Below are 16,309 nucleotides of genomic sequence, written 5' to 3' on the forward strand. Positions count from 1 at the left end.
TGAGCTCACACATTCCACTGCACCCTCCTGAAAACCACCATGGCCCCTAATCAGAATCCAGTGACGTGTCCTTAGACACTTGAATCTGAGCCCACTTATCAATTAATCCATACATTTCAGCAAAAATGTTGCTTTGCCATGTCTCAAGATAAGTGCCTCTAAAATAGAAAAAAAAGTTCTAGCATCTACCAGAGTTACACAGCAGGATCATATATGCCAAGTGTAGAAAAATACAGATCTCATATTGACATAGTGTAATCACGCTTGAAACTCTCTCCTCCATTACCTTCTATGATAAACGATACCAATTCTAGTCATTCACTTATTCACTTGTTTATGCAACTAGTATTTATTGTCCATATGTGCCAATCATTCATCAAGGTCCTAGGGACAAAACAAAAACTCCCCCGTCCTAATTTAACCTACATTCTGACTCATTATCCATCTCCTGTTCGTTCTGCTATTTCTTTTCTTTTTCTTTAATTAAATATATTTGCTATATGCCAGGACACATATTATGCATGTCTGACCTATTGGCTCATTTAAGCCTCTGAATGCCTTATAAGGGTGGCACTAACACCATCCTTGTTGAACGTCAGAGGACAGCAGCACAGAAACATGGCGCAGCTTGTGTGAAGCCTCTTTGCACAGTCTTGAGTCCCAGTCAGGGCTGCTTTCTTATTGTAAGCTGTTTCGCTTTTTTCTCTAATGTTACATCTTTAACGTTTTGTTCATCACTGTGTTGTTCTCTAAGAATCTATTCATTTTAATTACTTACTCAACCTTTAGACAGAAAGCCTCAAAATCCCTTGGACTCTGGCTGTCATCAAAGCTTCAGGCCAAGACATCGTCCTTGTAATAAAGACCCACAAATCTCACAGGAGCCACAGGACCTGAGTCATCTGCCCTGGCCTCTAGCTGCAACCTTATCTTCTGTCACAAGTCTGGCCCAACATGCTGGTGGCCTGGCCTTCTCCGTGTCATCTGAGTATATCCTGCTTCCTCCTGCTGGACTTGACTTTGTGCTCTCCATACCTTCTGGCTACAGGACCTTGAAGAGCCCCCCTTCCTGCCTACCAGCTCATGTTCACCCAGCAGGTGTTAGATTAGAGACACGCAGGGGTCTGTCCCCAATCCCACAGACTAGTTCAGAGTCCTCTTATATTCCTACAATGCTTGTGAGGGACCTTCTTACCAGCTATTAGTTTGTAATGATATGTTTTTGTGACCCTGTGTCTGCCTCTCCCAGTTGATCCTTGAGAAATGAGGCTGTATCCCTGTTCCTTAAACCCATGTGTCTTTAGTGCTCAGTGTAGCGTCTGAAATTCTGTGGGCACCAGCAAACATGAATGTTGCTGAGGAATGGATTAAATGATTTGCTAGAGGGCTGTCCCACCAGCACTAGAAACTCACCCACACTAAAATTATTTTGCTCAGATGACAAACACTTCCCCTGACTTGTCTACTTTCTAGATGACCGTAATGACCTTTCTGAACTCATCTTGATTCAGCCTTCTCTTGGGGAACCTGACATCCTCTTTGTCAATCCATCTTGCTCCTGTCTCAGCCTCCGGCATCCCACAGATATAGCATTGATATGCTGAGCTTGAAATACTCCTTCTTTGAGTAGGCTACAGTTTTGTCACCTTCCAGAAGTGCTTTACAACAATCATAAAACATGTATGTATTTATCCTATTACCCTCACTGAACTGGGCCAGGTCAGATATTCATTTAAATATTTAGAACTGTTTCTGGGCTATAGACCTACCACTCTTATACAAGTGAACCCAAAAGAAGCCAGAATTATCCCCACTATTTAAGTGTTCTAGGAACCCATTGGCATTAGTGTACCAGCTACCATTGTTGTGACAGGCTGTGTCAACTTCAATGAGTTTTTTTGTTTGTCTTTTTTTATTTTTTGAGATTCTTTCAACACATTTGTCCATTTCATGATGGGTAATTTGCATGAAAAACTTGCCTGCATCACACTGAGTATCCAGCAGTTTTTGACCAAAAACGACATTGATCCCTAGGCCTCAACCTACCTATTCGCCCACTCTTGCCCTGAGTGACTTTTTTTGTTTGTTTGGTTTCTCCATGAAAAAGTCCTCGAAGGGAAATGTTTCACCAGTGTGAAAGAGGTGAAACAAAAAATGGGAGAAACACTAAACAGCATCACAGCTGACAAGTTTAAAAACTGTTTTGCGCAAAGGAAAAAATGTCTCACTAAGGTGTATTGCATCAGACAGAGACTACTTTGAAAGTGACTGGAGTTTAAACATGTAAGAACAAATACACAATTTTTGCAAACTAATTCCATTTGGGAGGGATCCCCCCATGTACGCACCTACCCAGACATCACCACAAGTCTGGGGGTAACTCATTTCTTTATCATGAGTTAATTAGGGTAAAGAGAGAAAAAATAAGCTTTGGAAAAAAAGATTTAAAGACTGGTTTTTTTTTAAATAGTGACGATGCCACGGAAAGACCTGGAGTAGTTCAGCAACTGATGGAAGGAAGGAGCTCGAGGATTCTCCAAATCGTCTGACCCTGCAAACACGAGTTTGGAGGCTCCATGCAGGTGCTGTCAGAAGTGTTCAGCTTCCTAGGAGGCGATGGTCTCTAAACTCAACTTCATTCTCCTGGTTGAGCATTCCTGAGTGGCGACCTTTCACCAGTGGGGGTTTCTCTGCACTCCTGAACCTGGCCAGCGGGTCACACCCTCTTGTGCCTGCTCCTGGGGCTGTGGGGTGCCTCCCTTCCTGCCAGACAGCCAGGGAAGATAGCGCGGCAGCTTGGAGGCAGCGCCGCCACCGCGAGCCCTGGCCGCTGACGGCCATGGCCTCGGGGGCGCCCGGGGAGCGGCTGCGAGAGGAGGCGCGGTGTCCCGTGTGCCTGGACTTCCTGCAGGACCCTGTGAGCGTGGACTGCGGCCACAGCTTCTGCCGGCGCTGCATCTCCGAGTTCTGCGAGAAGTGCGAGCGTACTCAGGGTGGCACCTACGCCTGTCCCCAGTGTCGGGGCCCCTTCCGGCCCGCGGGCTTCAGGCCCAACCGGCAGCTGGCCAGCCTGGTGGAGAGCGTGCGGCTGCTGGGGTTGGGCTCGGGTCCCGCGGGGGCGCGCCGTTGCGCGCGGCACGGCGAGGACCTGAACCGCTTCTGCGAGGAGGACCAGGTGGCGCTGTGCTGGGTGTGCGACACCACCCCGGAGCACCGGGGCCACAGTACGGCGCCGCTGCAGGAAGCCGCCAGGGGCTACCAGGTGAGACCCCGCGCGTTCTCCTCCAGGCGCACCTGCAGAGGCCCCGTTGGGACCTGGGAGGGCCGCTCCACAGAGGGGCAGGCTGATCAGAGATGCCAAGGGCTTGCCAGACACAAAGCCAAGTGGTGTCACCCTGTCTCCGCACCTCTTCCCATCTTCCTTACATTCTACACTCAATTTAGGTTCTCCTTGCCGTTGCTCTGGTAACTTGTCTTGGGATTCAAACACACTCCTTATTTTAGACTGTCCACATCTCCTCCCAGAATCCTTCCCTGGTCCTTTAATTCGTGCTGGTCGTATTTATTTTTCCTGATGCTGATAGTCTGGGTACCACAGCTGGACACTGGTCAGGAGGGTTGTGTGGGCCTCTTGATGCTTTGTGACAATTGTGGGTCTTTGTTGTAATCTCTTCCTAATAATTCTCATTTGTACAATGCTTTGCTTTTGCGTAGTATTCAGCTCTTCGTGAATTAATGTCACTGAAACAGCCCTCAGGTTTGGGCATTTGCTGAGAATAGCGTGTAGTTGGGCAAACCTTCCTTTAAGTCTTAGTGATGGCTTTAAACTAATGCAGTCTGTGTCCCCTCAAGTAGGAATCTAGTTTCAAAGCACTCAACAGATATCTGGGGACTTAGGATTAGAACATCCTCAATGAAGTATCAGTGTTCTTGGCCTCCAAAAGTGGCATCTGTGAAACTCTATGTGTAGAATTGTTCCTACTTGTGCTCTTCAACATTCTTGGACATATTCTGAGCTCACCTAAATTCCCAACATCTAGAACAGCACAAAGGAAGTGAAAGACATCTTTAATCTACTGACATATTTAACCAAAGGACTATGATGCTGTAAAAGTTTCAAATGCTAGCTTTCTTAACATTTGCACTTGGCTTGTTTGTTTTAAGTTAAAGTTTGAGGTATTTTCCCCTCAACTTCCTCTGGATCTGCCTAGAAATACCTCTCTTGGTTTTTCTGCTTGATTTAGGTTGCCTTCCACAAAATTCAGGTACTAGGTTCTTTCTAGCTAGACTTGTACAGTGTATTCTTACTGCTCCTCCTTTTAAAAATATATCCAGAGAATACCACATAGAGGATTGTTAGTGTAGTATTTGTAAAGGCATTATCTATGTTTTCAGAAGTTCTTCCATTCAATACCAAATATATATAGTCTAAACACCTGAGCCTGTCAGTTAGGGCTTTCCAGGGTCCTAAGTTATGTTTCCACAACTCGTCTTAACCAGCCATGAGATCCAGTATATTTAGCCTTATCACTGCTGTTCCACATGTACCATTTTTTTTTAACTTCCTTGCTGTTTGCTCACAGTTTCTTTGGTCTGAGGGAGCTGTTCTCCACCTACAAGTATCACAGTGCTCTGTTCTTTGTAAACACCAAACAAACGCCACTTTCCCCACCTAATCAAATGCCATCGTGAATTCTGTTATTTTATGTTCAGCATTATAGCATTCTCCTTTTAAAAGCAATTGATGTGTATTCAGGACTTGAATAACTTTGGGAATATAATTTGTTTTTCCCTTTAAAGGCTTCCTTATCTATGAATCTGTGTAAGTAGTCTCTGTAAATGAAATACACATATTTCTTTCTAGCAAGGGTCCTATTGTTAAGAGAAGATTTAGTTCTCAGTGTATTAAATTTTTGCTCATGGTAAGACGTACAACATACTGTTTTTTTTTTTTTTTTTGAGTTGGAGTCTCACTCTGTCCCCCAGACTGGAGTGCAGTGGCCACTTCCGGCCACCCCAGCCTCGACCTGCTGGGCTCCGGCGATCCTTCTGCCTCAGCCTTCCAAGTAGCCGGAATTACAGGCATGCACTACCATGCCCAGCTGATTTTTTGATTTATTATAGAGATGAGGTCTCGCTGCCCAGGCGGGTCTCGAAACCGCGGGCTCAGGCAATCCACTCACCTCAGCCTCCCAAAGGCGCGGGATTACAGGCTGAGCCACCGAGCCCGGCTTGTATTTTTTTTTAATACATTAACCTACCAGGTTTATGGCTTAATGATGCTACTGACTACTAATAATAAAACTTTGCCTTATTATAAAGTAATAAATAACTTTTAGAAGTTGAAATATAGAGAGATATAAGAAACAGCATCGCTCTTCAACCCAACACCAATAGATGACATGTCATCTAATAACATTTTTATTTATTTCGACTTGATTTTTGTAATTCATCACAAGCACAGTGTTTTCTAAATGGTGCTAAGTTTTATAGAATATACATATTAATTGGACATTATCATTGTATTTATTGTCATTACATATACTGCAACATGTTATTTCAATTCAATTTGTTAATATAAAATATTTTTCTCACTCCCCCCCCTTTTAACATTTTGGAAAATTACAGTTATGCTATTGTCGATAACGATGCAATGAGCATACTTTTAATTTTTTGATTGTATCTGGTATTAAAGTACACCTATGTTTAGTTATTCATCACGTCGAAGGCTTTTATATGCATTAAAGGAACTGTTTATTTGATCTTTGTGCTTCTTCACACATCTGGGTGACATCAGGTACTGAGTAATGGCATCTGTAACCGTTCCCACACATCTTCCATAACAGGTGAAGCTCCAGACAGCTCTGGACCTTGTGAGGAAAGAGATGGAGGAGGCCTTGAGTCAGGAGGTCAACGTGGGGAAGAAGATTATCATTTGGAAGGTGAAAGGATATTGGGGCATTGAGAGCCTTGCCCTTCTGAAGGATCCAGATTTGGGTCCATGAGTCATTCTTCTACCATATTCCACTCCCCAACACTTTTCCTCTGTCTACGTAGTTGCCCAAGCAAGGCATCTCAGTGCCATCCTAGGTCACCCCATATCTTCAAATCATCTGACTCTTTTTTGTTATTTTTACCTCTATTGATAATACCCAGTTCAAATTATAGATAAATAGCTTTTCTATCTGGATCTTACTATAAAATCTCTGACTATATCCCTGTCACTTAAACCGAGTCTCATACTATTGCTTCTAGCTTAACAAGTATCTGTTAGATATTATTTCTAACAGAAATTATATATGAATATTTATATATTATATATGAATATTTCATCTAAAACAAATATTTCACAATTTCATAACAGATGAATCACAGCTAGTAGTAATCATCTTATGTACAGATAGAGAATCCAAACTTCCAACCTCTTTTCTGTCATCCAGACATGTTATTCTTTTTATTCTCTGACATATTTCATTTACACACACACACACACACACACACACACACACACACACACAGTGATTCTCGACATGGGATGATTTTTATCACCTCTCCAAGAGACATTTTGCAATATCTGGAGATATTTGGGGTTGTCACAATGAGGGAGCATGGATGCGGTACTGCTGCCATTGGTAGAGCCAGGAATGCCGTGTAACACCCTGCAATCCACAGCACAGTCCCTATCCCTCACAAGAAACAATCATCTGGTCAGGCTGTCAATAGTGTCAAGACTGAGAAACTACATATAGAAACTGTGTATAGTTAGACACACTTATAGAATGTATTATATAATGTGATCTATGGGATATATTTTATAGACTATCTCTGGTTTTTTCTCCTTCTACAAATAAATCTTTTTTTCTGATCATTCTTTTTCTGCTTCTTTCTTTTTTGTTTTCCTTGAAGATTTAGTCTTATTCTCTATCTTCAGACAAATGTCTCCACAAGGACTATTTTTGCTACATTTTTCTTCTGGGTAAGTCTTATCCCGTCCTGTCACTATGCAAATTATAGGAAAAGTTAACTAATTGATTAATATTTTTTGTTATTTTCAGGCAAGTAATCTAAGTCAGTTTTTCTCATCCTGGTCTGACCATAGATTTCTGCAATTGGAATCCCTGTATCCAAGATCTGGGTTCCTACATTTTTGAGCCTTCTACTGATTACTGTTAAGTAAATATGATATGGAGATCCCCATTCAAAGTCAAGCAAAGTTGTATGATCTTTGCCATCAAGAATATTTCCTTGTGAGACAAATGCAGGAAGCACAGGTTTGGTAAAAATGAATGATAAATTCTAGCAAAAACTCCTTCTTTTTACTGTATCTGCAGATATAGTTGTAGTGCTCAAGAGAGTGATGTGAAACACGAATTGCAAGTAGAGCACTGCCTGCCACACCTTCCCTCCTGCCCCAAATATAACTCCACTCTTTTCCAGTGGCGAAGTTAATTGTCTACACCTCAACAGCTCACATTCACAAGACTTATGCCTTTCAGAAATCAGAATACGAAACTCAGAATAGGCTGATTTTTAGAAAGAAGCCAAGATTGTATGAATCTAGTGATTTAGAAAATAGTAGAAGAAAATACACATTAAAAATTGAAGCAAAGAGTTGAGTCTTATAAGTTAATCAGGTTAATAAAAGATGATTATTTACACCTTCCAGTCAAACTAAGAAATTATAATGTTTAAAAACAAGGCAGGGAATCCCAGGTGTGGATACTTTGGGAAGATAATTTCTCTCTCATACTCAGTTTAGTTTCCTACGCACTTATTTCAAGAGAATAATATTTAGATATAGTAAACCTGTGGCAAAGTATGTTCCTTAACTCTATTCAAAAATTGTAGATGTGAGATTTGGGTAGAAATCAGGATGAACTCCCTGAAGTTAACTGTGAAATAAGTTGCCCAAAGTTCACTTCGTTCTTTCTTGACTTTATAGCAAACATTAGGGTCACGGCTGGGTTCGTGATTATCGTATTATGAAAGAACATTTATATTTTCTCATCTGAAAGGCTTTTCTAAGTTCACATTTACAAATGTAGATCTCTCTAATCTTACTTCATCATTCAGTTTTCCCTAGTGCTTCCCGTGACTAATAGAAAATAGTAACTTCTGTGCAAGTACTCTCTAATAGTCACTGTTTCAACAGTTTAATAGATATTTAAATCTAATCCACATATACCTCTTTCCCCCACATTTTAAATGCAGTACTGAGACTTTAATAGAAAATTGCCTTGGCCTCAAGCCTATGGCAGAATGGGAACCCGAACTGAACAGTCTTTCTCAAACTCTGAGTTTGAAAACTCTACTGTGCCACTCATACTAGTGGACTCTGGTTTCTGCATGTTGTTTAGATGTGACCAGTCAGTCCACAGAATTGTGGAGCCAGGAGCCTCCAAACTTTGCCTTCCCAGTCCCTCATGTGAAGGCAGGAGACCCAGCCCCTGTGCTCTAAGCAATTATGATGTGATCTGCTATGTCCTTCCAGGAGAAAGTGGAAATGCAGAGGCAGCGCTTCAGGCTGGAGTTCGAGAAACATCGTGGCTTCCTGGCCCAGGAGGAACAGCTGCAGCTGAGGAGGCTGGAGCAGGAGGAGCGTGCCACCCTGCAGAGGCTGCGGGAGACCAAGAACCGGCTGACTCAGCAAAGCAAGGCCCTGAAGGAGCTGGCAGAAGAGTTAGAGGAGAGGTGTCAGCGCCCAGCCCTGGGTCTACTGGAGGTGAGGATAGTGCTGGAGGTGCAGGCAGATGTGAGATGGGTGCAGAGTCAGACGGTGGCTTCCAGAGTCAAACACATAGACATTTATGTTCTTTAGGAAGAGGAGAGTACCTAGAATTTACTTAGATAAATCCTAAATCCTAGCATCAGAATAAGAAGGGATTCTAGAGAATCACATAATTTGAGCCAGGCGTGACAGGATACACCTGTTGTCCCAGTTACTTAGGAGGCTGAGGCTGGAGGATTGCTTGAGCCCAGGAATTTGAGACTAGCCTGGGCATCATAGCAAGACATTGTACAAGAAAAAAAAATTATACAGTTCATATTCAAGACAAAAATAATTATTAAAGCTAATTTAATGATTTATGAGAGCTTAAGCAGCTAGGACAAGGACAAGTTACACTATGCTGGCTGACAAATGCTTCTTAAAATCTCACCATCTGTCAGTAATGATATTGCTGTTTTCAGTGTTGGCCAGTCCAACATGTCTCGAGTAACCCATTTCAGTGTAAACAGCTAAAACTGTGAATATTTTTTTTAATTGTCCAGCATGGCATTTTTATGATGAGCTGTAAGGCCGACACTGAAGCCCATACCGCATGTTACTTCCAGGCACAGGGAGGAGAGAGTTAGTGGCTTCCCATGCAGCCTGACCCCCCTCTATTTGGAATCGACAAATGACAGGTGAAAGGAAACATTTGTTTATAAACTTCCATGAAGGCAGTACATCCCCAGTGACAGAAAAGCTATAATTGATGGGTGCTTGTTACCTTGATAGAACCAACTGCAACAGGGATTCATCTAGTACACTTCTTCTTGTCTAGGCCCCAGTAACTCATGCAGGGAATTCTAAACCAAGCAGTTGATGTGAATAACCCACCCACAGGTTCTAAACACTGAAGATGCTATGAATGTAAATACTCACATTAACTATTTGTATATCATTTACAAGTGCAATGACTAAACAGTGCTGATTATGTGGTGGGGATCATTAACAATGAATTTATGAAGCATTTTAATTGAGTTTCTCGCTTTTTATCTTTAGAATTGATCTCTATATAAGTAAAATGTATGTTTTGTTTTATTGTTAGCATCATTATTATTATTCATATACAAACTAATGGTCAGAAGGGAAATAATTTTCTGTGTAACAGACAGCAAATAAACACAGGAACTTTGACTTTTTCAATAACAATATTTATTGCCCTGCCTCACCATATCTCACATAACAGTTTAATTAAATTTAATATTTCCTAGCACCAAATAAATGTTAAAAATAATTTATATATACAAAGGGAACCCTTCAAAATCAAAATTTATTTATAAAAAATTGTAAAATTGTAGATTTATTCTTACGTGTTTAAACTTCAGTCATCTTCAATGTACTCTCTGTTTGATACAATACACCCATCAAGATCCTTTTTCCACTGCTCAGAATAATTTTTGAACTCCTCGATTTGGATGCCTTTTAGTACTCCTGCCATTTTTTGTTCGACCTCTTCCACATCTGCAAAACGTTTCCTTTTGAATACTTTTTTCATTCGGGGAAACAAAAAAAAAGTTGCTCAGGGTAAGATTGGGTGAATAGGGAGGGTAGGGACCGGGGATCATCCTGTTTCAATCAAAAACTGCAGAACACTCGGTGTAAATCACTTGTAAAACACCCTTTATGAAATAAGTAAACACGTTGAAAGGACCTCCAAAAAAATTCACTGCCAAATACAGCCTCTCACTAGCTGGTACACTGATACTGATGGATTCCTAGAAAACTTACCTAGTGGGAGAAGCCTGTACTGCAAAAGGCCTGACCTCAAAAAAAAAAAAATTCAATTTTGGGGGGTCCTCCTCATGCATATTATGTAATAAAATAATTATACATAATGAAATAATTATCTATTATATATAATATACTAATTTAAAATACAAATCTTAGAAAGAATATATTCCTAAATAATTTATACATTTTTATGCTTTCCTTTCCTTGTTTTCCCCTGTGCCAGTAAACTACATTCTACCTCCAAAGAGCATGGCCAACTCCTGTCCTTCCCATATAAGGTCAGGCAAAGTATTTCCCTGCTTTTATGCTTTGTCACGATTTATCCAATTGGTGACTATTTTTACAGGAAGAGGAAAATGAATCCCAGCTATTTATTTATTAACATAATAAATGTACTACAAGTACATTTATTAACATATATTTATTAACATAATAAATGTACTACAAGTACATTTATTTAATAATCGACTCTGAGATAAAATGCTGCTAGATATTAATGACTTTATTTTTTATCTACTTAGGTAGCTTACTCATATGGGTAATTCTGGAGTGTTGTTTCAAAAATTAGGAGTTTGAAATTCTCTTATAAGGACATTGAAGGAAACATTTTGTGTCTATACCTACCACTGTTCCTCATATAAATTCAGGAAATATTTAGGATCCATCTACCTTAATTTCATCTGTAGTAGGTGCAAAACATAACTCTACCTAAGTGCAAAACTTGTCAGTTCAGAAAATAATTAAATTGATAGATATTATAGAAATTAACCAAAACTTTGTGTAGTCGATTCTAATCTAATATTTCTAATTTTGCTATTTCATTTTCATGGGAAAATTAAATGACAACCTATTTTTGGCTTTACTGAAAAGAGATTTATTTCCCCCTATAGTTTTATTTTAATCATTAAAGATTTCCAGTAATCCCTAAAGAGATTTTCATGGTGTGACCTGAGTCTGACTGTGAAAGCAATTCATGGGGCCAAATCACACCTGTCTGTTTCTCTTTCACTTTCAGGGTGTGAGAGGAGCCTTGAGCAGGTATGTTTACTGTCTGTATCCCTGCAGGGATTAGGAGAGGCAGAGAAGGTGGTGATAACCCTGCTGACACCCTTCGGTTGTGTCTTCTTCTCAGAAGCAAGGCTGTCACTCGGCTAGAAGCAGAGCTCATCCCCTTGGAGCTGAAGACAGTGTGCCGCATCCCTGGGAGGAGAGAGATGATGAGGAGGTTCCAAGGTAGGCTGCATTCTAAAACTGGGGACTCTGATGCCCAAGATTGGCTGTTCCTGCCATTTGTTACTATGCAGGTCAGACTGTAGTGACAGACAAGAGCTTACATCTCAGTGGTCAAGATCAACAGAGGTTTACCTTGAAAACATGCTCTTGGCTTAGTACTTCTGTGTAGCATCTTCTCTAGGTGACAGCACTATTTCCTTCCTTGTACCAGATGGCATGGGAAAGGGTGAGGTTGTAACCTGTGCTTCTTACCAATTGGCTGTAAATTGGGGCTCCCATAATCGCTCCGTGGGCCCAATTAATTTGTGAAAGCAGCTCACAGAGCTCAAGGATACACTTACATTTGTTACTCATTATAAAGATCAATCCAGAGGATACTGATGAGCAGCCACTTGGGAGAGATGTATAGGATGAGAGATGGGAGGATAGAGTGAGGCTTCCATGTCCTCTCTGGGCACTGGCCTCCCGGAACTTCTATGTTCTCAGCTGTCTGGACAACCTCAAAACTCACTCCTTTTGGATTTTTATGGAAACATTGAATAGGCATGATTGATTAAATCCTTGGCCATTTGGTTTATCAACTCAGTCTTCAGCCCCTCTCATCTCCAAAAGTGGGGAACGTGGTGTATAGAACTGAACCTTACAATCCTCTAGTCACATGGTTAATCCCCCCCCAACCCCACGGATGCCAAGGGCCTGCAATGGGAGGATGGCAGATACATTCTGAGAGAGCATGAGAATGCTAATGTAAGCACTCTGTAGCAGAGTGAGCGACCAGATGGTTGAAGAACGTCTGGATAGTCAGACCACTGTGAACGTGCTACTTCACTTCCCAGTGAGATAAGCCATGATTGAACAGCTGTAACTAAAAAATTAGCATGATTAGACTGCTATTTCATTAGGTTCACTCTATATGCTTTATTACTATATGCTTTAAATAGACGGGAAACGATTGAAGTGGGAAAAGCAGTTAGGGGCCTTTGCAATAACTCGGTGAGAGATGACTGTGGATTGCAACAGTACTGGAGATGCTGAGAAATGGATGGATCCTTGGTATATTTTGAAGGCAGAGCTGGTAAGATATGCTTTAGGGATAGATATGACCTGTAATGGGAATAGAAAAGCCATGAATGACTTCAAGATCTTGGATCTCAAGAACTAACAAGATGAGATTGCATTGACATTCATGGGGACAGTTGTAGTTGAAGCAGGAAAAGGGAGCTTCAGTATGAGTCATGTGGATGTTGTATCTAAATGTTGATGTCACATTGTCAGATGAATTCACAAATATAAGGTTTCAGGAAGAAGATCAAGGCTAGATACACACATTTGGAATCAGTTAGCACACGAATGGAATTTGTTAAAGCAATGAGTGGGCCACCAAGTACATATGGTGAGTGAGCTGAGAGAGAGAAAAGAGATTTGAATCTTGAGACCATAGGTACCTCCAGGGTGATGAGGGCGGAGGAGAAGAAAGACAGCAAAAGGTACCAAGAAGGAGCCGCAAATGGAAAGGGAAGGAAAGTAGGTGACTGGAGTCTCTGAAAAGGGAAGTCTTCCAGGACAGGTGGATTCTCAACAGTGTCGAGTGCTACCAAAAAATCATTTAAGATGAACTCTGACAACTAACCATTTATCAACGTAGGGTTGTTGGGAAGGTAAACATGGACAGTTTGATTGAGGCATGATCATAATACAATGAGAAATTGAGTTTAAGAGAAGGGTAGGGAGAGGAACAAGAGATAGACAGTATCAAAGACCATGTTACAAATTGCTTTTGTTATAAACAAAGCAGAGATGTGCTGGTGGAAGAATGAAAAGTAAAGACGGAACACATACTGAATACACAATTCCATGGAGTCCTGCCTTTCAACCCCTCTTATTTACTGTCTCTAGAGTTCAAGGAAATCGCATCAGCTCTTTGACTCTGAAGCTCCTCATGAATAATGAAGGGATGATAACAGGGATCTTCAAGGTAGCTATGTGAGTTAATATAGATAATATGCAAGCAGTGTGGTCACATGGCCACTCAGGTTTGGGAACAAATAAAAGCTCACTAGAAGTGATTTAAAGACAAGTAAGAACAGTGGTGGCAACAGTAGTAGAAGTAACATTTATTATGATCTGTATTTAAAACAAAACAAAATTGTATTAATGAATTTACTACTTTTGAATGCTTATGAGGAAACACCTGGGTATTTTATATCTTATCTTTTTACTTCCCTTCTTTTAAAACCTTTCCAGATGTATTTGTTTATTGTATACAAGGGGGAACTTCCCCAAAACAAAATCATCTGTTGGAGGTTAGTCCCCTCGTAGTACAGGCTTGCCCCCGCTAGGTAAATATCCTGGGGCCCCATTGGCATCAGTATTCCAGCTAGCATTGTTGAGAGAGGTTGTGTATGGCTTCAGTGAATTTTTTTTTTTTTTTTTAGATTCTTTCAACACTTTTTGCCCATTTCATAATGGGTGATCTATACAAACAACCTGCCCACACCATGCGGAGTGTTCATCAGTTTTTGACACAAAATGGCATGAACCCCAGGAACCACCCTCCCTATTCACCAGATCTCTCCCTGAAAGAATTTTGTTTATTTGTTTCCCCAGATGAAAAAATGTCCTCAAAGGGAAACATTTTGCCAATAGAGAAGAGGTAAAACAAAAAACAGCAGAAGTATTAAAAGGCATCAAAATTGATGAGCCAGCTCTTCTGTTTGGGGTTCACAAGGCCAAAATCATGGTGTCTGTCAGACTGTGCTTCTCTGAAGGGTTTGGGGAAGAATCCCCTTCCATCTTTATTCAGGTTGGTGGCATAATGCAGTTCTGTGCAAGCGTAGGACTGATGCCCTTGTTTCCTTTGCTGACTTTCTTATGGGCCACTCACAGTTCCAGAGATCACTCATCTTTCTCCTCAAGTGACCTTTCCATTTGCAAAGACGGCAACAACAGATCAAATACAAATCTTAGCAACTTTTTCTTCTACCACCCTGACCCTAACCTTTCTGATTTTAAAGAACTCATGCAACTAGACCCACCCAGATAATCTCTTTCTTGTCATATAATGTAACATAATCACTAGGTTAACACTGCTGTGTGACAGTCATGGGATCCATTTTTAAATTCTGCCTCCCACAGTAGCATAATTTTGAAAGTAGCAGATTTCTTATTAACACAGTTTTTCTACCAGTTTTAAGAAAAAAATCCCTAATAGGTTTATAAATTTTATGTTAATTGCAGATGATCATTCTATGGGCACCCAAATGTTTTGGAAATAAGCCAGGTATGGTTGGTGCACAGCTGTAGTTGCAGTAGTGGGGAGGCTGTGACAGGAGAATGACTTGAGTTCAGGTATTCCAGACTAATGTACTTTGATCATGCCTGTGAACAGTCACTGCATTCCCAGCCTGGGCAACATAGCAAGGCCCTATGCCTTAAAAAAAATGTTTTGGCTGTAGATGAATCGAAATGATTATGCATTTGTTTGTCATTATCAATGGTTATGTTTTTATTGAGTTCTGAATTATACAAAGGAAACAATGGACTGCACCAGAAAGTAATGAAGATATGTTCAATGGCCAGCAAAGTGAAATACTTGTTTGTATAACTCCCTAGGAATTACTAGAGAAAGAAGAATGAGAAGTTGCGTGACCGTTCTTCTCAGTAGCTTCCTAAGTTCTCACCAGACCATTCCATCTTTTCACATGTTCCACAACATTCTTTCCACAGTTGACATCAATCTGGATCCTGCCACGGCGCATCCTAGCCTCCTTCTAACTGCTGACCTGCGCTGTGTGCAAGATGGAGAACTGTGGAGGGATGTCCCCGGCAACCCAGAGAGGTTTGACACATGGCCCTGTGTCCTGGGTTTGCAGAGCTTCTCATCGGGGAGACATTACTGGGAGGTTGTGGTGGGAGAAAAAGCAGAGTGGGGCCTAGGAGTCTGTCAGGACGCACTGCCGAGAAAGGGGGAGACCACGCCATCTCCTGAGAACGGGGTCTGGGCCATGTGGCTCCTGAAAGGGAATGAGTATATGGTCCTGGCCTCCCCGTCGGTGCCGCTCCTCCTCCTGGAACGGCCACGCCGCGTTGGGATTTTCTTGGACTATGAAGCCGGTGAAGTCTCGTTTTATGACGTCACAAACAGGTCTTACATCTACACGTTCAACCAACTGTTCTCCGGTGCTCTCCGACCTTACTTTTTCGTCTGTGACACAACTCCTCTTATCTTGCCACCTATGACGGAAGCAGAGTCAGGACATCGGGCAACTAGCGGTCATCTTGACCCTGCTTCTAATGTTAAAGAAGATCACGCTTAAAAGTCTGTTTCCAAGATACAGTCCTGGCCCAACAAAGGTTCCTGGAGTGAAGCAAAGGACATAAATGTGCCAAGTATCATCAAATGCCCCCATTTAGGTCAGCACTTTATTCCTTGCTGCTGTGGAAATTTTCTCATGGTTCAAAAAGAGAGACTATGAAGTATTTGCATGTGGAGGAAGGTTATGGAGTACAATAACTGTAGAAATGGAGCAATCTTGCCAAAATCTACTTCCAGATGACTCCACAAACTTACTTTCTTGA

General features: G+C 41.3%; 1 protein-coding gene across 1 annotated transcript; it reads left to right on the forward strand.

Annotated features, from left to right (window-relative positions):
• The first annotated feature begins 2,839 nt into the window (after nt 1-2,839).
• On the forward strand, nt 2,840-16,047 carry TRIM58 (tripartite motif containing 58). Its single transcript, XM_008052999.1, has 6 exons — nt 2,840-3,262; nt 5,847-5,942; nt 8,492-8,722; nt 11,514-11,536; nt 11,631-11,731; nt 15,458-16,047. Exons 1-6 carry the CDS (start codon nt 2,840-2,842, stop codon nt 16,045-16,047), a joined length of 1,464 nt encoding a protein of 487 aa, XP_008051190.1.
• Nucleotides 16,048-16,309: the final 262 nt, after the last annotated feature.

This window comes from Carlito syrichta, unplaced genomic scaffold, assembly GCF_000164805.1.
Source record: "Carlito syrichta isolate Samal-C Ts95f unplaced genomic scaffold, Tarsius_syrichta-2.0.1 Scaffold287766, whole genome shotgun sequence".
NCBI lineage: Eukaryota > Metazoa > Chordata > Mammalia > Primates > Tarsiidae > Carlito > Carlito syrichta.

Bases quoted from the DNA above. Each gene is read 5' to 3' on its own strand.
- TRIM58 (XM_008052999.1), top strand. From the start codon at position 2,840: ATGGCCTCGGGGGCGCCCGGGGAGCGGCTGCGAGAGGAGGCGCGGTGT. The intron at 3,263-5,846 runs GTGAGACCCCGC...CTTCCATAACAG, and splicing joins AAGCCGCCAGGGGCTACCAG to GTGAAGCTCCAGACAGCTCT. The intron at 11,537-11,630 runs GTATGTTTACTG...TCTTCTTCTCAG, and splicing joins GTGAGAGGAGCCTTGAGCAG to AAGCAAGGCTGTCACTCGGC.